Source organism: Leptodactylus fuscus, chromosome 5, assembly GCF_031893055.1.
Source record: "Leptodactylus fuscus isolate aLepFus1 chromosome 5, aLepFus1.hap2, whole genome shotgun sequence".
Taxonomy (NCBI): Eukaryota; Metazoa; Chordata; class Amphibia; order Anura; family Leptodactylidae; genus Leptodactylus; species Leptodactylus fuscus.
In genome coordinates this window covers 102,245,075-102,269,465 of record NC_134269.1, presented here as the reverse complement: position 1 = coordinate 102,269,465, position 24,391 = coordinate 102,245,075, and the positions used below count along the sequence as shown (strand labels likewise).

Sequence of the window (24,391 nt, the reverse complement as noted above, 5' to 3'; positions counted from 1 at the left end):
CCTCAAACATAAGCACACTAGGGGAATTCATTAAAGGCGGCATTCCCAAAGCCAGTCTTTCTCAGTCTTTCTAATGGCACTAACAATCTCTTAATAAATTAGTATTGGAATATAAATCTATGTCAGTCAAGAGCTCCAATTTTCTGGCGTGAGTTTTATAGGTGTATAACAAATTTGTGGGGCAGCGGTGTCTCTGGCCCACTCCGCTGTTCAACCACTATCACAAAAAGTGGCGATCAAGCTTGCAGAACAAGGCATGTGGTGCAGCTTTGGTGCAGGCAGGGCAGTGCGCAAAATCTATCTATCTTATCTATGCTAGAAAACTGGTGCAGATGGATTAATAAATTCCTCCTACTGAATGAATGAAAATTCATATATTCTTTATTCACTGACAGCTAACATCTGGATATTCACCTTAAAAAACACAAGATACAGAATAAAAGACAAGAAGATGACTAAAATTCCTAAGGAAGGTTATTTTCTCAAAATTACCATAACTGCTGTAATTTTTAAAATGTAAAACCTCTTAATAGCAGGTGCAGAGAATAGGATAAAGTTTAGGTAAAAGTTTTAAATATAGAAAGTGAATGTCTGACACCACCAGCTAGATCTTAATATTCAATTGCAATCTACAGCAGTAATATCAACATTTCAAATTAAAACATGAAGACCAAAATATAATTTTAATTAATCGTCTGCGATATAATTGCATTTTAATCACAGTAGCTGCATATCCATTACTGCACAGTATGTCAAACCAAGGACAAGCGTTAAAATAAGACTCAGAAATCACTATTGTTCAAGATGAGTATAAGGAAAACCATTGCTTGTTTCATTTGAATGATGAAGAGAATAACCACTGATGACCTTATGAAACATATACAGTAAATACATATAAATAAGTTAGAAATGGAATAGACAGGGCTGCACCTACCATGACCATGGTGCGACCTGAGATAAACTAAGAGGCAGCTTTTTTCCATTGGCCTCTATATAGAGGACAATATTCTACTCACCAATCTCTGCTCCAGCCAAGCTTCTGCTTCTTCCTCCAGAGAATGTTGCAGTGATGTTCAGAGTTTGTCCCCTGGAGGCAGAAGTGGAGGTCAGATGTGATATGAGTGGGATTGGTGAGGAAAGCCTGCCTGTTGGAAGGAGTTAGTAGGTAACTGCTGAACTTGAGTAAAAACCACAAAAAGTTATACTCACCTCTCCTGGACATCCAGTGTCCTCTTCAGCCCTTTTGTGACCTGTTTGATGTCACGTGCCCCAGGGTCACTGCTGAGACCTGTGATCAGGCCTCAGTGGTCACATGGGGCATGCCAAGTAACATGATGCTCAGCAGTGACCCCCACTGCATGTGACGTCAGACAAAGGCCTGAAGATTACATCAGGTACCTCCAGACATTTCAAAGATGCCCAGAAGAGGTGAGGCAAAATGAGAATAAGTGTTATTTTTTTATCTCCAGTAAAGGTTGCTTTACACTGGGTGGGGGCCAGTAAAGGTGGTAATACATTGTAGGGGCCAGTAAATGGGGGTGTTATACTGTGAGGGGGTCAGTAAAAGGGAAAATATACTGTTAGGTCCAGTAAAAGGGGTCATTATACTGTGTGGGCCAAATAATGGTATTTTTTTTATCTGCAAATTTGGGGGACATGGTCTACAATTTTAATTACCTCAGGTAGCACAGAGGCTGGATTTATCCCTGGGAATAGAATGTGGATTATAATAAAATCATTGCCCCCAGCATGCTCCACAATTACCTGCGGATAGTCATTTCTGGCCATTTCTTCTGCTAATACTATCTGATTCCACCGAAGGTCTCACTTCTCAAGCCTTTGCCCCTAGACTCATAAAAAAAAAAAAAACAGCAACCAACGCTAAAAGAAATCATTACCAGCAAAGAAATTATATACATATAATATATATATATTGTCAGGGTACAGCGGTTGCTAGGTGGGGTGGTATAGACACACAAGTCCAGTTTCTTTTAGTCCAAAACAAAGGTAGAGTTTATTTTCACTCAAAAAGGTAGTGCAGCAAGAAAAGGAAACAATACAAAAATAAATACCTGCCCGGCTAGGCTCTAACTAAACATAGAATAGGTTACCTCACCTAGAATAACAGAAGTCAAAAGCCAGTAGAATCATTCAGGACACAGCTCCAAAAATAAGATCTCTCTGTTGGCTCTCCAGGCAAGCTCTGCCAAAGTCTTCTGCTGGAGTTGGCTTCTTAAGCCTCCTTGATGAGCAGACTCTCAACAGCTGAGTCGCTGCCGGAACATCCCCAAAGTGTGGACTGGAGGGGGTGGAATGATAGGTCCCACTACCAACCTACCTGTCATTCCTAAAAATCCAGCCCAGTACCGAGCATTTACCAAAATGCTCAGCAGACGAAAGTTGTCTGCTGAGAACAAACATTCCTTCTCATCTCACCCACCTGAGTAGTCTGGGTGAGATGTACACCCCCTCCATTACCTGACCAGCCACCGGCTTACATACTGTATATATACAATATATATAATATATATATATATATATATATATATATATATATATATTTTATATATATATATTATATATATATATATACCTCCTTACATTGCAGCTTAGTTTTAATCTACTGTATTGGTAACAGGCAACTAATATTTTGTTCTACAATGAAGTAATTGTTTTACTTATGGAAGTCTCAAATAGCTAAAAATAAGTATTTTTATCTTAAAAAGGGTGAGAAAGGAAAAAGAGGAAAATCTTTGCCATGTCCGAGAGCTGATTCAGGAATACCCGGAGTAAAGGGTGAAATGGTAAGGGATGAGGAAGTGATTTTGATGTTTTGCTGTTCTTTCTAACAAGTTTCACCCTGTAGGTTTTTTTTATTGTAAATTGCTGAAGAATACATCATTCCTAATTTATAGCTGTTTTGCTGAGATCAATTGTTTTTATGTAATATTAATGCATATATTAATGCACTACTAGTTCAATCCTCAATCTATGAGACCACTCCTATAAAAACAGTCAATGCAGCAAAACTATGGACCAGTAGTTTACATTGAATGCTGTGTAGACCAGGGGTGCCCAATACGTCGATCGCGATCTACCGGTCGATCACGAAGGATGTATGGGTCGATCGCAGGATGCAGCTAGAGATCCCCGGTGTCTGCTTGTTCACAGTGCAGGCTGAGAATCATCTCTGGACACTGTCAGGCCAGGGCCTTGCATTCGTTTGCAATCAGGGCTGCGGCGGCCCTGCCTGCAAGTGTCCGGAGATGACTCTCAGCCTGCGCTGTGAACAAGCACTCCGAACACTTGCAGGCCGGGCAGCAGCTCCGGGGGATGACGCACTCCCTGCTCTTAGGGATGAAGGGAGCCGGGGTGCTGCTTGTTCACAGCACAGGCTGAGAGTCATCTCCGGACACTTGCAGGCAGGGCCACCGCAGCCCTGACTGAGAACGAGTGCAAGGCCCCAGCCTGCCAGTGTCCAGAGATGATTCTCAGCGTGCGCTGTGAACAAGCAGACACCGGAGAGCTGTCTTCTACTCTCACGCTCTGCCCTGCCCACAGGCCCCGCCCTGGCCCCACCCACAGGCCCACAAGAAGATGAAGGATTACATGGTCTCTGAGACCCAGTTGAGCGTCTGCTATCACCTAACATCCTCTCAGCAAATCCTGTGGGGATCTCTGAGACCGAAAGGGTGCCCTCCAGTTCAGTAGGAATAGAGGTTAGCGGTGGAGGCAGAGTATATTTACAGAGAAAGACGAGGAGCTGGTGGTATTCCAGCCAGTACAGTGTGTTATGATTGGCAGGCCTGCTTAAAAAAAACTAAAATAAACAAAAGCCTGCGGAGCCCACTGGGCTCTGAACCACAGGGCACACTGGTGTGAACAAGGCCCAACAATTAACTTCACTGCCACCAACCAACCAACTGATAACCCCCTGTTACCTCATAGCGCAGCTGCCACTGCAGTACAATGCTGCCGCTTAAATGAATTATAAAGTTTTGCAAGACTAACACAAACCAAACTATGACTGTGTGCTCCCAGTAGCTTACTGGGCCACACCCACACCACAGCCACCTGCAGTAGTAGTACCACAAGTAGCAGACTGACTAGATAGGAGATTCCCACAATAATAACTAAAGGAGATTCCCACAATTTTAAGCAAAAGGGGCAGAGATTCTCAATACCTTCCTAACTAGGCAGCTTGCTGCCAAACTAATGTCTTGTACTGCACATATGGCATGTGAGGTTTGAGGCTAGCTCAAGCCAGATGCTCAAGCCAGTGTCAGTCATCAGACCGACTATGCCTATTGGCTGCAAGGAGACTAACCCAATGCATGCTGGACTGACCAGTTACAGCGGAACAGGCTGCGACCCTGATACCAAGGCCGCACTTTCCGCACAGTCCTAACACAGTGGAAAGTGGAACATTGAGGTTTGACGCACATAGTTGTTAGAGAGGCATAAAAAGTAGATTCCCAGCGACTCGGCCCAAATGCATGTCGTCACAGCTGGACCAACATTGGAATTTGGTATCGAAAGAGACCTGACGGAAACATGGGATTTCGAAATCAGGGCTAAGGGGAGTAGCGACCCTTGCAGTGAGGCTGTCACAGCACACTGAGCCTCAAATAGAAAAGTGGGTAAATAGGAACATATGTTGGATATGTCTAGGGCAAAAGCAGGCTGGAATCTATGGCAAGGAGGGGAGATGGGCTACAAGCAAGTTTGCTTCAATAGTCATCCACCATTTGTCCCTTCTCCTGTAGCACCAGTCAATTAAGTGCAAGAGAACTGCAGATTTATAGTAGAATTGGGGGTCTAGTAAGCTCCACTGTTGCATTTACTTCATAGTAACATCTAGAACCAAAGTCTGGTATGAGGTGAGTCCCAAACAAACTTCTCAAAAGTTGATTGTAAGCGATTGAAGAAGTGCTGAGGGAGGCAAATGGGCAGAGCTTGAAATGCATAAAGAAAATAGGTAAAAATCCATCTTCAGAGCATTAATGGATCTAAACCAGGACAACCTCAAAGTATTGTATTTGCACAAGTCCTCGATAGAGCGCTCCAGCAGGGGAAGATAGTTTAAAGAGAAAAGGTTAGCTGGGTCTGAGAGGATCTGGATGCCCAGGTATTTTATGGAAGAAGATTGCCTTTTGAAAGGGAATTGGACTGCTAAGCGAGTGGCGTCAAATGGAGGCAAGAAAATGTAAACGTCCTCACTCTTGGACAGATTGACTTTAAAGTTACTCAGGTGGCCAAAGTTTTGGAAATCTTGCAAGAATGTGACATGTGGCTGGGTAATGTAAAGGAATAAATTGTCGGCATACAATGCAGTATTGACATCTCAACTTCCCAGCTGTGGATACCATGCACACTGGGGCAGTGCCTCAGAGTCTCTCTCCAGGTGTTCTGTTACATACAAAAGGGGTGAAAAGGGTACCTCTGACTAGTGCCATTCCGAACCAGGAAAGTCTATGAAAGGATTGTGTTGGCTCGGATCCAGCCAGAGGAGTCATCACAGTGAGACATTACTCTACCGAGAGAGCTAAAGCCAAGCCCTACCTGAAGCCCCAATGTACACATTCAAAGGCCTTCTCAGTGTTGATAGACAAAAGGAAGAGGACGTGAGCCTCCAAAATTACCAGAAGTTTTACAGATGTTATCCAATGTCTCATGACTCTTAATGAAACTAACCTTATCGGTGTGAACTAGACCCGGCATCAGGAGAAATAGCCAGTTGACCAGCATTTTGGAGAACAGTTTAACATCAATATGAATAAGGGAGATAGGTCTATAGCTAGAGTAATAAGTTGTATCTTTGCCAGGTTTCAGGAGAACAATAACCAGGGTGGAGAGGGATTTTCACGAGAAAGTGGTATCCCCTTCAATGCTGTTAAAAGCCCATATGAGAGTGGGAACAAGGAGATCAATTTCAAAGTCCTGGTAAATCCTTTAATATTTAGAAAGTTACATTATGGACATTATACAGTAGTTCAATAATGACCAGTGAGTAATAATTAGTAAGTGAGGGGTTAACCACATTCTCTTCCATTTCTGGTTTGGCAGAAATAAATTTAGCTGGCAGCTTAAGCCATTACTACTTGTGAAAAAGTAAGACAAGATTTTGTGAGCTAAAGTAAGAATGTAGGATGCACTTGCTAAAATCTCCAGAATTACTATAAATAAAGTGTCAAGATTACACACAAAATCCAAAGCTATAAGGAACTATTACACCTTGTAAACAGTGTATCCATGGTAAGCAAAGAAAGCCTAGCAACTAACTTAATAGCTTATAAAGAACTGCAAGATAAGGTCATGTATCTCTATTTCAGTGCACAGCTAAATTTTAGATCAGCAGTGTAATCCAATTTAGTAAGAGGTTGCTAAATTACTTCTAAATTGTTATAAAATACAAGTTTGATGTATACATTGTAGCTGTGTAGTTGCCAGTGGAGGAATACAGGTTCTTTGCTTTTAACTGCTGACTGTGGATGGCTCCTTTTCTGTCACAATATGTGATCTCTTTGGCTTGCACTGTTTTGGCCACTGTTGCTGCTACTATATATGGGTTCGCAACCTGGCACTAAATAGTGACTGTTACTGTATGCTGGTTCTATAGCTGGTGAGATATGCTGGCTTCCTGGCTTGTATTGTTTGGGAGCTCTGTGGCTGACCTTGTTATAAGAGGATGAGATACTGTGATTTGCATCAATGTGGGGGCGCTGTGAATGTAGTTGGAGGAATGCTGACTGGCAATGTTATGATGTTCCTGTGTAGGTGTGAGGCAAAAAAAAGGGGTCTTATGCTTTGTAGGTGATAAAAAGGTGGTCATATATTGTGCGGAAGCAAAAAAAAGGGGCCGTATACAGTGTTGGGCCATATTGTGACAAGTGAGTGGGTAGCTGGCATAACAGATGTTGGGTCACCAATATCTTTGTGAGAGGAGCAATAGGACACTATTACCCATGGGGACACTGTTACCTGTTGAGGGAAGATAATGAGGACACTACTATCTATATGTATTAACAATATGTTAACAACAGCCTTATGATCACCCACACCCACAAAGCTGCATCTACATTTCCTCCCTCATCTCTGTCTGTCACCCAACCCCTGCTCTCCGCACAGCCAATGACCTAAGACTAATATCCTTTATTATCAAAACGTCTCACTTCTATATCCAAGACTTCTCACAAGTTGTGCCACTTCTCTGAAATGCTCTATCCCGGACAGAGATAAACCAGATTAAATCAGATTAACCCACAACTTCTACAGCTTCAAGCTAATCCTAAAGAAACATCTCTTCAGGCAACCCTATCACAATTCCTAATCTAAACTCTTTCACAGTAAGGCTTCCTAAAACTGTTCACGGTCCCCTATTACTCCACAGTACATGATGCCTTGTTGGACTTTAGCCCCGTATGTCCAGGCACCATCTGCACATGAAATGACAGTGGCTGTTGACTGCTCAGTTTTATTTTTTCGAGTAATCAAAATAATCATAAAACATCTGGATCACTGTATAAGCAATGCTACCTCCTATACTGCCCCTGCTACCTCTTGTGTCACTCCTTCTACCTCATAGATTGTAAGCTCTTGCGAGCAGGACCCTGACTCCCAATGTATGATTTATTTTTGTTTAATGTCTCATTTTGTTTGTACTTTGTATATTTTAATACTGTCAATATACACTAAACTTTACTTACAGGGGGAAGATGGACCTGAGGGTTTTAAGGGTGACAAAGGAGACCCTGGGCTCTCTGTAAGTAATATAATTCCTCTGCAAGTCAGTACATATATATTATTGTGCTGGGATAGATATTGCTGCTATCATCTTCCCTAGAATGGCATCATTTGGAAGCAATATCTGAGGTTGGAGCTGATTTAAGTTTAATAAATATCACTGATTGATTTGATTGATTTTTTTAGTGTCGTGGAATAAGAAATGGCTTAATATATGTGACAGTCAATTCAATGAAAAAATGAGTGTCCAATTGAGCGCTTTATAGCACTAGTTTATAGCATATCCTCCTCGGATGCCTCCTGTAGTGTACTCACCTCTTATGTAAATTCTAAACATATCATTAGTAGATAGTATATTACTAGTAGATTGTTCACTTCAGCATTCATTGGCTATGTCTACCATGCATTTACTCTATGTCAGAGAGAGCGGAGAAGGTTATTTTCCTTGGATGTAAAATATTTAACTGGATTCCCTAGAGTTATTTAAGGCTCATTAAGAGGTAATGATATTTATTGTGAGTCTTAGTCAGTTGCCATTTCCTTCTACTATTTTTGTAGGAGGAGGATGTGAAAGACTTAGTAAGAAAGGAAGTCATTGGAAAGTGTGGTAAGTGAAACCCACTTCTATTTCATACTCACAAGATTCTTGTTTTCTATTTTGAAACTATTATAATTTCAGAACAGACTGCCTAACACCATACTTAGTAAATTTTGTTACAATTAACAGCATTGTTAATAGACTTCACCACACATTGATTTTCTGGCAACATCTATGTCATTAATACATACTGTAATATACTTTATTAGCAACTGTTGACTCCTTTCTGTGAAATCCTATACCTTGTCATTCGTTCCACTGCTTCTGTACAGAGAGCTGTCCTCTACTTCTCACTGTGTACAGGCAAAAGATGAGGGTGGGGGATGATCACTTGAACAATTATATCTCAGGCATTATAGAATCTAGAAGCGTGATTCTCATGTTGTATGAATGAGGAGATTCTCAACTTTCATATGACACTAAGATTGCAGTTATGCTGTAACGTTTCTGCCTGTTCAGGGTTCTGTGCCACCAGCCACTCGCATGCTGTGGCGCAGGAGGTGTGTTCAGTTTGATTATTTTCTTAGAGTTTTTTGTCGCTCTTTGTGAACATTGCTTTATTACCACTGCTCTGTAAATCAATTTTCACAACACGCATCTCCTGCACTTGTTTCCCTCTGTTCTTCTAATGGTTAATATTAGCCTTGCCTGTGTGATTGACAGCCTGTCTACCAATCAAGTCTGGGGATGGTCCTGGACTTCCTATATATAGGTCATCAGCCCACACAGGTTTCCTGGCTAATGTGACTCTGTCCTTAGACTTTGCCCCTGCTGAGCTCCTCTTTCTGCTACTGTGACCTTTGGCTTCCCTTGTGACTTCTTTTGTACTGCTTTGTCTCTCTGGCTTTAACCCTTGTCTTGTTGACTTCGCTTCTGTGTTGTTTTGTCTTGGCTTGTTCTGTGTGACACTTATTTCAGAGAAGGGACCAAGTTGTTACTGTCATTAGGACAGTGTGGCATTTAGGTAGGGACAGGGGCTGGGTCAGGTTTAGGACTATTTCCTCTGTCTTCCCTTCTTCCTGGTTTCAGCAGCAGCACTAGGGAATTGTGTAACTAGTAGTTCCCTTACATCTGTATTATTTTCAGAGCTACATAGAAAAATTGCACTCACCAAAATATAAATTTGGACACAAACCAAAAAAATAGTGCAAAATAGGATAATATGCATCAGAATTCTGCCATAAACAAACATTAATTATCAGCCTTTAGTCTTTTTGTGGCAAGGTTTGATACAGTCCATTAAACAAGAGCCAAAAAGAAAAACTACAACAAAAAGAAGAAGCTCTGGCCACTTAATGTTTCAGGTGCATCATGGGAGGTGCCATGTGCTAGAAATGAAATTTAAGCCAGTCAGGGGCAGGTATAGATTTCTTCCCTGTAGGTCCCTACCCTGGACAACCTAGATTCCCACCTTGCCCTTTTTGGAAAGGCGACAAGCAGGACGTAAATGGAAAAAGTCACAATTTTTGTGTAAAAAAACTGTTACAGCTGAGAAAAATAGTGACTTTCTCATGCCTTGTATGTGTGGTTCCATCCATAATGTAGCTGTTCTCTGTTTCTGTGTGTGCTAAAAGCGGTATATATGGATGATCTGTTTTCTTTTCTTATGCATATGTGCACATTTACCGTGTACAAAGCTCAATTACCTGGACTAAATACATTTTTTTTCTCTTTGCTCATGGCTGAAATGGCTCTAACTACAGTCACAAAACTGTTTAGGATTATTTTATGAGACAATGCATGAAATGTAGCCATCTCCATGGATACGTCAGGTGCTACTTCCATTATAAGCATTATAATAATACCTTAAAATTTCGCCAGTTTCAGTTAGTTAAAATTACTTCTTTTTCTGCAGCTTTCTTAAAAAGCAAACTGGAATGAGAAATTAATTTCCAATTATCATCTAAACTTCTACTCACTAATATGACACATAGATATCCATTTAACGTTGAACAGAAGATTGATAGTAAATTTTGATCATAGTGCCCTTATTTGCCTCTCTTCCATATAAAGCAGATTAATAAATGACATTTAATAGGGAAATAAATGAATCTATTCTTGCCTTGACCAGTGACCCTGTGTTAGAATACTCCAATCATTGTTAATAATCACATATCCATAGCTACTGTATGACACTGAAAATGTAAATGTATGACGTGTAAGGATTTGTGATACACAGTATAAAGATTCCATTGTTTAACTCTTTCCAGACCCAGCCAATTTTCATTTTCATGTTTTAGAATTGTACTCTTTACTTTCTGAAGCCCAATTATTATGTCACTGAGATATCTATATGAGGGCTTGATTTTTGCGAGACAAAGTGTATTTCACAATGGCTCCATTTATCCCATATAATGTACTGGAAAGCTGAAAAAAATAGAGTGGGGTGAAATTGGGAGAAAACAGAAGTTGTGTCATTTTCTTATGGGTTTTATTTGTACTGGTGAGCGTAACAGGTTACCTGCATTCTGTTGTCTTTTTACATTTCAGTGTGCAGAGCTATATATGTATGGCATATTTTTGGGGAACAAGTTGTAACTAGCTAGACTTCCATTCACTACACAGTAACTGTAAATGCCGCAGTCTATTCCGTGGCATTTCTACCATGGGTAAACTTCAGCGTTTATGCCACGTGGGGCCCCAGCCTAGGAGTGATGCTACCACAGAAGGTGAACTCACCATTGCAGGAGACCTTGTAATTAGAGATGAGCGAACAGCGATGCATCTCTGGTGTAGCAGAGCTCAGCACACGGCCAGCTCTGCTACATCTCTGGTGTAGCAGAGCTCAGCACACACTCAGCTCTGCTACATCTCTGATGTAGCAGTGCTCAGCGCAGACTCAGTTCTGCTACATCTTGGGTGTAGCAGAGCTCAGCGCACACTCAGCCTGCTACATCTCGGTTGTAGCAGAGCTCAGCTGACACTCAGTTTTACTACATCTTGGGTGTAGCAGAGCTCAGCACACGTCTAGCTCTGCTACATCTCTGGATGTAGCAGGGCTCAGAGCACACTCAGCTCTGCTACATCTCTGGTGTAGCAGAGCTGTGTGCTCAACACTGCTACATCTGAGATCGGACTGTGGACCGATCTTAGACTCCTCCTCCTCCGGCACTCAGCTCTGCTACATCTCTAGTGTAGCAGAGCTCAGCGCACATTCAGCTCTGCTACATCTCTGTAGCACGGCCAGTTATGCTACATCTCCGGTGTAGCAGAGCTCAGCGCTCAACACTGCTACATCTGAGATCGGACCAAAATGGAGACTGCTGTGGAGTCTGTGGACCGATCTTAGACTCCGCCTCCTCCGGCAGAACCAGCCTTGATACAGAGTACAGTATTAGGCCAATCAACGCTGGTCAATGCATTCCTATGGGAAAAAGTCAGCTCCCGCATATCGCAAGCTGACAGGGATCCCGACAAGATAGTGGCGTAATACAAGTACTTGGGCATGTTAAGTGTCCCCAGGCATCCTTCCCCTGCTGTCCCAGTTGCATTCCAGGGTGTTGGCATCATTTCCTGGCGTGTCATAGTGGACTTGGTGACTCTCCTGAGTCAAAGTGTGGCTTCCCCTGAAACAAAGCATTTTTCCCCATAGACTATAATGGGATTTGATATTTGTTCGAAAAGTCGAATATTGAGGGGCTATTTGAAACGAATCTCGAATATTTCACTGTTCGCTCATCTCTACTTGTAATATATGGATAGGTGAGATAGGGACTAATCTATGATATTCATACAGTATGTCCTAAAAGGACAAATGTAAGGGAGTTGTTATGGTGAAATAAATCCTTTCTTTGTTACTTACAGTAGCATGCTAACATTATATTTGCTTTGTCTAGCAATACAGTAATAGTTGTTTACATGCAGTATTTTTAACTTTTATTTAGCAGCTATTTAAATGTAATCGCATTTACAAAAGTGTTTAACTGTTTCACTCTCTCACCAAATTTCATTTCCTCTTTTTTACAGCATGCACAGGTGAGTAACACTGTACACCCCACAGGTAAAATACAGGAATGTTGTGCATGAAGAAAGACTGTCCTTTATGTTCCGAAGAGAAATAGGTACTACGTACCCCTTTTACTGTACAAAATGATATACATGGCAAAGCTGAAGACACCACAGCAGCCATTCATTTATCCATTTGGAGAAGCTATTACTCAGAGAACACTCAGATTTCTCAAGCACACATGTCGACATCCGGTCTGTGTAATCCTAATATACTTATGCCTACAAAATTTTTATTTTATTTAAGCATTGTCTGCTCAGTCACTTACGGCCAGTCTCAACTATACAAAATTTAAGAATCAGCATTAGACTGTTGACTGTCATAGTAACTACAGTCCTATGAAAAAGTTTGGGCACCCCTATTAATCTTAATCATTTTTAGTTCTAAATATTTTGGTGTTTGCAGCAGCCATTTCAGTTTGATATATCTAATAACTGATGGACACAGTAATATTTCAGGATTGAAATGAGGTTTATTGTACTAACAGAAAATGTGCAATATGTATTAAACCAAAATTTGACCGGTGCAAAAGTATGGGCACCTCAACAGAAAAGTGGCATTAATATTTAGTAGATCCTCCTTTTGCAAAGATAACAGCCTCTAGTCGCTTCCTGTAGCTTTTAATCAGTTCCTGGATCCTGGATGAAGGGATTTTGGACCATTCCTCTTTCAAAACAATTCAAGTTCAGTTAAGTTTGATGGTCACCAAGCATGGACAACCCGCTTCAAATCGTCCCACAGATGTTCAATGATATTCAGGTCTGGGGACTGGGATGGCCATTCCAGAACATTGTAATTGTTCCTCTGCATGAATGCCTGAGTCGATTGGAGCGATGTTTTGGATCATTGTCATGCTGAAATATCCATCCCCGGAGTAACTTCAACTTTGTCACTGATTCTTGGACATTATTCTCAAGAATCTGCTGATACTGAGTGGAATCCATGCGACCCTCAACTTTAACAAGATTCCCGGTGCCGGCATTGGCCACACAGTCCCAAAGCATGATGGAACCTCCACCAAATTTTGCAGTGGCTAGCAAGTGTTTTTCTTGGAATGCTGTTATTTTTTGGACGCCATGCATAATGCCTTTTTGTATGACCAAACAACTCAATCTTTGTTTCATCAGTCCACAGGACCTTCTTCCAAAATGAAGCTGGCTTGTCCAAATGTGCTTTTACATACCTCAGGCGACTCTGTTTGTGGCATGCTTGCAGAAACGGCTTCTTTCTCATCACTCTCCCATACAGCTTCTCCTTGTGCAAAGTGCGCTGTATTGTTGACCGATGCACAGTGACACCATCTGCAGCAAGATGATGCTGCAGCTCTTTGGAGGTGGTCTGTGGATTGTCCTTGACTGTTCTCACCATTCTTCTTCTCTGCCTTTCTGATATTTTTCTTGGCCTGCCACTTCTGGGCTTAACAAGAACTGTCCCTGTGGTCTTCCATTTCCTCACTATGTTCCTCACAGTGGAAATTAACAGGTTAAATCTCTGAGACAACTTTTTGTATCCTTCCCCTGAACAACTATGTTGAACAATCTTTGTTTTCAGATCATTTGAGAGCGGGCTGTCCATGCTCGGCGACCATCAAACTTAACTGAACTTGAATTGTTTTGTAAAGAGGAATGGTCCAGAATACCTTCATCCAGGATCCAGGAACTGATTAAAAGCTACAGGAAGCAACTAGAGGCTGTTATCTTTGCAAAAGGAGGATCTACTAAATTTTAATGTCACTTTTCCGTTGAGGTGCCCATACTTTTACACCGGTCAAATTTTGGTTTAATACATATTGCACATTTTCTGTTAGTACAATAAACCTCATTTCAATCCTGAAATATTACTGTGTCCATCAGTTATTAGATATATCAAACTGAAATGGCTGTTGCAAACACCAAAATATTTAGAACTAAAAATGATTAAGATTAATAGGGGTGCCCAAACGTTTTCATAGGACTGTAAATGTTGTCCAGGCTTTTTGTGATATTTAAAATGAATGAAATATTATATTTGCAACAAATTTTGTTTGCTGGTAATTTCTGTGTAAAATATCAGTAAAAGAGGAGATGTCATCTCTCCTGACACATCTGTCTGTTAGTAAATAATTAACTGTATTCCTCATGAAATAACAATTGTGGAGCATATTTTCTTATGTTGTGTTGTACCTGTGATATTCCTACTAGAAATGTATGAATACATTGACAACAAACTTTCCCTCACTCTTTGTTTAGGGTGCCAAATCACTGCTAACGTTGTCATCCAAGGAACAATGACGCTTTGACTACATTCAGATGAATGTTGTGAAAATTGGACAAACCTGTCTGTTTTTTCATGACTGCTTGTCTTGGGCACCCTTTATTGCAGATCCCTCATTGACTTGAGTCTACAAAGAGATCCATGAAAAAAGAGAAGAATACAATTTGTTCTTTTTTTCGATGGTCTTCAAAAACAGTCTAATATTTATAAAGTGTTATAGAAACTTTTACAAATTGTATTAAAAAAAAGGGAGTAGCTTATCTGAAAAGGGGTGTTGTTTATGAAGGAATGATATTGCCCAAAAATGCACCAAAAATGCATCAAAATGACTGAACCACCTAATAAGTGGTATATTATTACACCAGACTAGAGTTGAGCGAATAGTATTCCATCGAATACTTCGCCGGCATAGGAATGTGTGTAATCGGCCGAACACCAAGGGATTAAACGCTTCGAATATTCGATGCGTTTAACATCTTGGTGTTCAGCTGATTACACGCATTCCTATGCTGGCGAGGTATTCGATTGAATACTACTGTCCCTACACAGATTGATACTATTTAATCAGTACTGAGATAATCAGACTGTAGGGACATATACCTCTGACAAGGAGAATGGTAAGGGAGCGTTCACACTACCGTCGGTGTCCGACATGTAGTGTCCGCTCCTAGTGTCCGCTCAAAATCTGTCACGGACACTAGGAGCGGACACTAGATGTGTCCGTGACACCTGTCATTCACTTGAATGGGCATCGGGTGCGTTCTTTTGCACTCCGTGCCCGTCCTTCCCTGTCCGCAAGAGAAGATGTCCGACTTCTCAAGCGGACAGAAAAACCCTGCATGCAGCACTAACATTGCAAATGTGCTTTGCTGTGCTATGCTATTCATAATTGTAGGCAATGAAAATCCAATCTCCCCTGCACTATTACTCCCAAGCTGCCACTGTTGTAACTCCAACTGAAGACAGAAATAATAAGCTGCAACATCACCCTTTTACTATATTATGTCTTATTTTTACATTTCCACCCAAAACACACCACCACCAACACAACACAGGATAAATGGTCAAGCTCAAAGTGGTGAATTGTAATAATTCCATACCTGTTGTATTACCCCATAAAGTCTGCATGTCTTGTGTCTTAGTTATCCCCTCACTGGACTGCCTAGGTATAATGCCAATGTTCACATTATGAGAAGTAAATTCAAATCCATTAGAAAACATTACTCCCATAAGTATGGAAATACAGTAGGTGTTCCCACTGTAGCTTCTTATCTCTATCCACAGCATAGGCAATAGTCATTGAGAACTGGGAATTTGGAAAGCTGAGACCCCCACTATCATGCGAACAAGAGCTTACAAGTGTCCCAACTAAACGGAGCAGTGTTGTATATGCATGGCCACCTCTCCATTAATTTATACAGGACTTCCAGAATAGTAATTTGTGTATACAGTTCAATGTGTGTCCATTGAGCTGTATACATAATACGCCCTGTGTGGACTGATCTTGCAGACATTCCTCCTTCCGCCTGTCCCCTTCTTCTGGCTAGCAATACTAAATCTACAGAAATATCTACAGACTACCCGTATATGTGAATAAAAAGTTCTTCACTTTATTATGCATCAGAAACTAAAAGATATGATGCCAATAACTGTGGAATTAAAGCTAGTGTCACTAGCATACAATATATGTGTAATTAAATATCACGTATGAATAGAGAAATGATAACTAGAGTGAGTGGAACAGCAGGCTCTTACTACTTATGGTTGTTTCGCCAGCCTACATTATTTATGGACATGTACGTGTCTGTACTGGCTGCCACAATGAGATTATAAATGATAATGGTGACCTCTGGAAATAACGCTGGTCCTCCACAGTTCCCAAGGAAAATTATACCCATTCCTCTGCCTTAATCAGTGTGGAAATGAGGCTCATTTACTTGAGTATCGAGAGAGAATATCTTACCTCTGCCACTAAGACTTCTGTGTTTCACTAGCCATCATATTATCAATAGGATTTAGAACCAACTAAGAATCACTAGAAAAAAGCAGAAGATAGTTATTTATCAACTGAACAGAAATGGGTACATCATGTTACCTGTACACTACCGTATAGCAGCTCCCTACCCTCCAAATATGGAATCATAAAGGGGCTCTATTATTTACTGTAACCTAATCTGAATTCATACAAAGGCATCCATTTTATTTTGTAAGATTTAATAAAAGTCAGGATTGCTTCTAGGGGAGAATCCTCCATAATTTCATGCAGTACGGAGGACTTTACAGTGGCACACAAAGTGCTCATGACTTTGCAACATGGAGCTAAAGGAACAGCCCACATGCATATGGCTTCAATGTATACCTGCAAAGTTTCTGATAATGGATGTCCCATTATTAAAAGAAAGGATTGAACTAACTTTATGTTGCCATTTTATATGTATGTGTGTGTTTGTAAATTTGCATGCATATATATATATTTTTCATTTTCACGTATTTTCTTAGTTTCTTTGTCTATAAATGTATATAATGAATACCTATTAATGAGTGCTTAATATGTCTATAGGCAAGGAATTCCAGCTGATCATCAAGTCCTCACACCCAGATGAAGGATATGAAGACCAAGATAACTTAGGTGAAGAGGTGACTGAGTCCCCTGACATTAATTTGGTGGGAAATGAAGTACAAGCTACACAATGGAATGAAGCACTAAATACAACACTATCTCCAAGCACCATATCACAGCAGATCAATGAAGGTAGTGTACTACTGCAAAAATACAAGCAATATATATAAGCAAGACTTAAAGCTCACCGCTTTCGTTGTTCTGTCTCCTATACTTCCAGGGTGCACGGCCAAAATGGCTCCGGACTCGTGGAGGTTGATCAATTCAATGGTATATGAAAAAATTCGATCCGCACACCTGTTGTTCCTTTTAAAATTTCATCTTTAATATATAGCTTTAAAATCCATCCTCTTTACAGGCAGTATACAAACGTGCAAGTGGAAAACACACAACAAAGTGATTTAAAATGTCATGGCTTGTCATAGCCATGACATTTTAAATCACTTTGCTGTGTGTTTTCCACTTGCACGTTTGTATACTGCCTGTAAAGAGGATGGATTTTAAAGCTATATATTAAAGATGAAATTTTAAAAGGAACAACAGGAGTGCGGATCAAATTTTTTCATATACCAGTGTACTACTGCGCCTTTTAATGTATATATGCTAAACCAACATCTGCAAAGGTAAAACTGGGACATTTAAAGAGGACCTTTAACGTCCTCATGCATATGCGGTTTTATATAGCACTAGAAAGCCGACAGTGCACTGAATTCAGCACACTGTCAGTTTTTCTGTTATGTGCTCCGGGGCAAGAAATATTGGTGGCGTAAGTTTCAGCACTGATCTCTGTGTACCATCAGAAGGGTGTTCCTGACAGTGTAGCATGGCTATGAGGAACGACCCCCCCCTTCCCCGACAGTACTTGTCAGAGGGGGCGTTTCTTACCGCCCAGCTATGACTCGAAGCTGTAAAGAACACCTTCCAGCGCTATGGACGAGTACTTTCAGGAGGGGCGTTCCTCACAGGCCAGCTACACTGTCAAGAACACCCTTTTTTTTGGGGGGGGGGGTCCGCTGCATTTTTACACCAGCCAAAAATGCTGCATTTCCACAACTTGTATCCTTGCGCTTGGTGAAACACAGATAGAAAAAAACGCTGTGAAAATGCATTGAATTTTCTTCTGCAGCATTTTCCACTGTGTTTTCTCTGTTTTTTTCTTCCTTATTAAATCTATAGGGAAAATGCTCACAATTGCACAGCTAAAATTAAAATGCTGCTTTTTAAAAAAAAAAACAAAAAAAAACAAAACACATGCTTTTTTGAAAAATCAACCTTTTGTCTTCTATTGTGTGGATGAAATTAACCAAAATCTCATTCACTTTGTTGGTACTTTAAAAAGCAGCATTTTTTTCCGCTGCCTATCCACAACAGCCAAAATGCTTTTTGTAAATTTTTGTAAATCACAGCATGTCACTTATATCTATGTAAATGCAGCATTTTCGACAGTATTTTTTTACGCAACACTTTTTGTGACTTGCTATGTGGAGCCTTAGCCTTAAGCTCATCAGCAAACACCTCCATCATTTCATCTAAAGTGCTAGTAAACTTTGCATATTTCACAATCCTTGACCATTTTTATAAAATTTGTACTCAATAGAGCCACAATTATTGTTACTTTTGCTCCACAATTCTGGTGATTTTTTCATATTTTACGGCTTTTCTGGTTTGCACCTAATTTATATTTTGGTGTATGGTGTGTGGTGTCTAATTTTGCTCTATGGGCCCCTTCAGCTCCAAGGACTGGTAGCGACTGCTACCTCTTTATAGCTACACCCCTTTTAATAATGCTTTATCTGTTTAACAGCAAACTGCCATTGGTTAGAATGTATAATTTATAAATCACTCTTCAGAAAGTTATTAGTGATTAGTGATGATCAATATAAAGTTTCATTTCATTCTCTAACATTCTTATAACAGTTTATTTATCTGCAGAGAGAAGTGATACGGAGCACAGAAAGAAACGCCATTCTGGAATAATGTCTGAAGGTGATCTTTAATGGACAAGCCTTTAATACAGTAATACTGTACAATGCAGTACTTCACTGAACACTACTGCAAGATGTATTCATTCCCTTTAGTTTTAATTTAGGTGTTTTTAAGGCTAACGGGACATAACTGCGTTGTTGGTAGTAGGCAGAAGGAGAATATGCTGGGTTTAGAAGACTTCCCATACTTGTAGCAAGTGCTAGGTAATAGCAACCTGATTTAGCTGCTAGGTAACAATGCAGTAGAAATTTACCAGTGATATGGCAAATGACTTATAATGAGTGGGATTACAATATGACCTATCATAGTATAGGAAGTAAACAACAACAACATTGGAAGAAGGTGGGAGCATAATTGTACTCATCTATTCAGTATTAAATTATCATAGCCAAAGGCAGAATCTGATAATTAATTTTATAACTTTTAGGATTTTATACACATATGTATAAGGAAAAATATAACTTTGTACTGTGTTAGCCAGTGGATATGAAATATAAAACTTGAGAGTCCTCAGTAGTTGATACCTTTTTTTAATGGCTAACTAAAATGGTGATCCATTGAAGCTTTCGAGGCTGCTTAGGCCTCTTCGTCAGGCATGTGTTAAACACAATTTCTGAAGGATAACGGCCACTCTTTGAACTGATAAGGGCCTTTCGAACTGATGATTTGTTTACTTGTGTGTACTAATTACCATCTATCTATTCCTGTGTGTCCCCTTTTTTAAATATGCATCCTTCAGAAATTGTGTTTAAACCATGCCTGACGAAGGGGCCTAAGCAGCCTCGAAAGCTTGCAATGTGTCATCATTTTGGTTAGCCATTAAAAAGGTATCAACTACTTTAGACTCTCAATTTTTATAAACATACGAATAGAAAAATATGCAGAATTCATATTATGTTCAAGTGTCAAATAGTTACATACAATCCTGGGATAGACAAATTACACCCTCTTTTAATTTTATGGTTTTACTTATCAGGACTAGAGATGGGCAAATTGGTTTGTAACAAACTGGATTTTACCCAAATATTCCAAATTGTTCAGTTTTAACTAAACTGAACAAATGGCAATTCGCTTCGATCGAACAGAAATGGTTCGGATGCGAGAGAATAACCTCTGCCACATGTTTGACGAAGAAACACAGAGTGTACACGTGTGCATTGACTCATGTATGTCTGTGATGTATGCAGCCTGCACTAATCTTAAAAAAAAGCATAACCCGGAAATGGAACGAAGATCATCATTTCACCATAAACCAGCCACAACCAGGTGCTCTCCACAATATTTCAGACAGAGGAGTGAAAAGAATTATCAGAAGAGTTGTCCAAGGGCCAAAGATTACCTGTGGAGAACTGCAGAAAGATTTTGAAACAAATGTACCTGTTGTCTGCAAGAAAACAATAAGTAATGCCCTCAACCACCATGGCTTGCATACACGCTCACCACACAAGACTCCATTGCTGAACGAAATGCATGTGCAAGCCTGTGTAAAGTTCGCTCAACAACATTTAGACAAGTCTGGGAAATACTGGGAGAATATATTCTGGTCAGATGAAACGAAAAGGCACTGCATATCATCCCAAAATCACCATACCGACATTGAAGTTTGGAAGTGGGAACATTATGGTGTGGGGCTGTTTTTCAGCATATGGCACTGGCAAATTTCATTTAACTGAAGGAAGGATGAATGGACAAATGTACCGAGACATTTTTGATGAAAATTGGCTGCCAACTACCAGGATTATGAAAATGCAACAAGGCTGGATATTTCAGCAAGACAACGATCCTGTATTGAATCTGTATTGCAGTTCATGTCACAGCAGCCATTTTAGTTCATTCTAACCAAAATAAACAATTTGGAATATTCAGGTCAAACCCAGTTTGAAACAAATTGGTTTGCCCATATCTACTTATTTGATTTGATAAATTATCCAATTGAGCCAGGGCATTATGTTTTTATTATCTTTCACAAAATGTCAAAGGAGCCCTCTCCTAGCTACCCTCATGAAGTCTGGATCATTGAGAGGACAGCAACCTTAACGGGAATAATAACAGCCTGAGTCAAACTATTATTTCCTAAAATATCTGTCTACAATGGTTGCCTGTGAACAGCTCCATCATATACTGTGTGTACCATACATATCTCCTCTAAATATATTGTATGTAGGTATAAAAGTGATGGATAAATAGAGTGTAACCTATTGTTAGTTCTATTTCTTGTTATTATTAGAGATTTATGCAGTGTTCAAAAAATGCTTCAAAATTATTGGTATGGGTATTCAAAAGTAGGCTACACCTTAAAACTTAAAAAAAAATTCCATATTTTAGATATTTATTTCAAATAAACTTGTAATGCCTGAGCTAAGTTTTCTATAATTGCAGATCCTTGTTTGCAACCCATGAATGAAGGATTTTGTTCAAACTATACCTTGCTCTGGTACTACCACTTGAAGGCTGATGAGTGTCGTCCATTTGTATATGGTGGTTGTGGAGGAAACCATAATCGTTTTAAAAATAAACAGAAGTGTGAACGAAGGTGTAAAACTAAAGCAGGTTAGAAATGTTAGAAACAATGTTGTAAAGAAAGTAATGTTGTAATCAATCTTGTAAGATTTTAATAATATAATGTTTTACACAATACTAGTTATAGTTTAGCCATAATGCACACTATACTAATTATACTGTACTTGGGTCATGCACAAGTTTCAAGTTTCATAAGGGGTCTGAAAAGATAACGAAAAAGTTTTTAGAAATATAAAGCTTTAAATAAACACATTCCCAACATTATAAACATATAAAAGTGAATAAACTATAATAAAACATAAAAACGTTAGTTAACCCCGTGTTCAAAAATGCCTTCACTATAAAATTATTTATTACAAACGGTGTATGCCATAGCAGGAAGTAAAACAAAATGTGCAAATTTACTTTATAATGATTAGGCTGCTTGAGATATTCAATTCCAATCGAATACCACACGGCAAACGCACTAAAAATTCGTATCCCCTCCCACCTTCCCTGGCACTTTTGTTGCACCAATAACTGTGCAGGGGAGGTGGGACAGGAACTACAACAACGTAGGCATCGAAAAAAAATTTTAAAAAAGTAATTGGCTAACTAAATCAGGTGACCTCCACCTTATACGAAGAGTGGATTTCAGATTTGGGTCATATCAGACTGCTACACCACTATATCTCAGGTATAGCAGAGTTGACACAGCACTGCTACATCTCAGGTATAGCAGAATTCAGCGCACGGCCAGCTCTGCTGCATCTCAGGTGTAGCAGAGTTCAGCGCACGGCCAGCTCTGCTGCATCTCAGGTGTAGCAGAGCTCAGCGCACAGCCAGCTCTGCTGCATCTCAGGTGTAGCAGAGTTCAGCGCACGGCCAGCTCTGCTGCATCTCAGGTGTAACAGAGTTCAGCGCACGGCCAGCTCTGCTGCATCTCAGGTGTAGCAGAGTTCAGCACACGGCCAGCTCTGCTACATCTCAGGTGTAGCAGAGCTCAGCGCACGGCCAGCTCTGCTGCATCTCAGGTGTAGCAGAGCTCAGCGCACGGCTAGCTCTGCTGCATCTCAGGTGTAGCAGAGTTCAGTGCATGGCCATCTCTGCTGCATCTCAGGTGTAGCAGAGTTCAGCGCACGGCCAGCTCTGCTGCATCTCAGGTGTAGCAGAGCTCAGTGCAAGGCCAGCTCTGCTGCATCTCAGGTGTAGCAGAGCTCAGCGCACGCCAGCTCTGCTGCATCTCAGGCAGTGGCGTAATGGTGGGGCCCCATGGCCAACTTTTGACATGGGGCCCCCCTCCCCCCGACACCAAAGATCTCGACCGAGCCCCTCCTACGCATTCCTGCGTGCTCTATTATGTCCCATAGTGGCCCCTGCACACAGTATTATGTCCCATAGTGGCCCCTGCACACAGTATTATACCCCATAGTGGCCCCTGCACACAGTATTATACCCCATAGTGGCCCCTGCACACAGTATTATGTCCCTCAGTGGCCCCTCCACACAGTATTATGTCCCATAGTGGCCCCTGCACACAGTATTATGTCCCTTAGAGGCCCCTGCACACACTATTATATCCCTCAGTGGCCCCTATAGGACTAAATACTGTCACGTCACCCGCTGACCGCTATACCAGGACAATTGTGGATAAAAAGTCTGGTTATGTGCGTTACAATTTAGTAACTCCATGTGCCTCATATTAATAGCAGTTAACCCCATCATGTCCTTCACATTAACCCTTGTGTACCTCACATAAGAGTTACTGATATGTGACAGACATGGAGGTAATAATAAAGTATCTTCATTATTATTACCCCCATATGTCTCACATATTAGTAACTGTTATGGTGAAGCACACAGGGGTTAATGTGAGAGACATGGAGTTACTAAAACAAAATGAATCACCCCAAATGCCTGATATTAATAAGCATAGTAACCGCAGTATGTCCTGTGTACCTGTGTTTTCTTTTTTTAGTTTCACTTTCCTGGAGCTTCTTCTGCTCCTTCTCTTGTGTGCAGGATGGCAGGAGCTCGGCAGGGGTCAGTTTTCTGTATAGGGATAATCCCCGCCTCCTGGGCTCTCCTCAGCCCTCTCATTGGTGGGCAGAGGACAGCCAGAGAAAGGGGGGAGGGGGAGAGAGAAAGCGTCCTGAGAGCACTGAGTGGAGCCAGACCTGCAGCTCCTGTGTATCAGCCATTACTGCAGCTTCGGACATATACTTTCTCTATATTAATAGGGAAAGTATTCCACCAACAGGGGGCCCCTGCAAGTGCTGGGGCCCTGGGCAATAGCCAAGTTTGCCCCCCCCTAACGCCGGCCCTACTTACCTCTCCCGGGCCACCGATCATTATACTCGAAGGTCCAAAAATACCCCCGAGTATTTTGATAGCAGCAAAAGTGGCTGTCACTGGGCCCCTAGGCAGCTGCTACCACTGCTACAAAGGAATAGGCCAATCAACGCTGGTCATTGCATTGCTATGGGAAAAAGTCAGCTCCGCATTATTAGTGGCATAATACAGGGACTTGGGCATGATAGATGCCCCCAGGCATGCTTCCTCTGCTGTCCTAGTTGCATTCCAGAGGTGTTGTCCTCATTTGCTGAGGTGTCATAGTGGACTTGGTGACCTTGGTGAGTTGAATAGTGGTTTTCCCTGAAATGAAGCTTTTTTCCCCATAGACTAT

The 24,391-nt window shown here is 40.8% G+C and overlaps 1 protein-coding gene across 1 annotated transcript in view; it reads left to right on the top strand.

The window, feature by feature from the left end:
* The window catches only part of LOC142204542 (uncharacterized), a 252,351-nt gene that overhangs the window by 202,015 nt on the left and 25,945 nt on the right, over positions 1-24,391 (top strand). The window contains exons 93-100 of the mRNA XM_075275859.1: positions 2,727-2,804; positions 5,833-5,943; positions 7,709-7,762; positions 8,302-8,350; positions 12,308-12,316; positions 17,161-17,352; positions 19,138-19,206; positions 21,586-21,756. Of these exons, the coding sequence (XP_075131960.1) occupies positions 2,727-2,804; positions 5,833-5,943; positions 7,709-7,762; positions 8,302-8,350; positions 12,308-12,316; positions 17,161-17,352; positions 19,138-19,206; positions 21,586-21,756 (733 nt within the window). The remainder of the gene's footprint in view (positions 1-2,726; positions 2,805-5,832; positions 5,944-7,708; positions 7,763-8,301; positions 8,351-12,307; positions 12,317-17,160; positions 17,353-19,137; positions 19,207-21,585; positions 21,757-24,391) is intronic.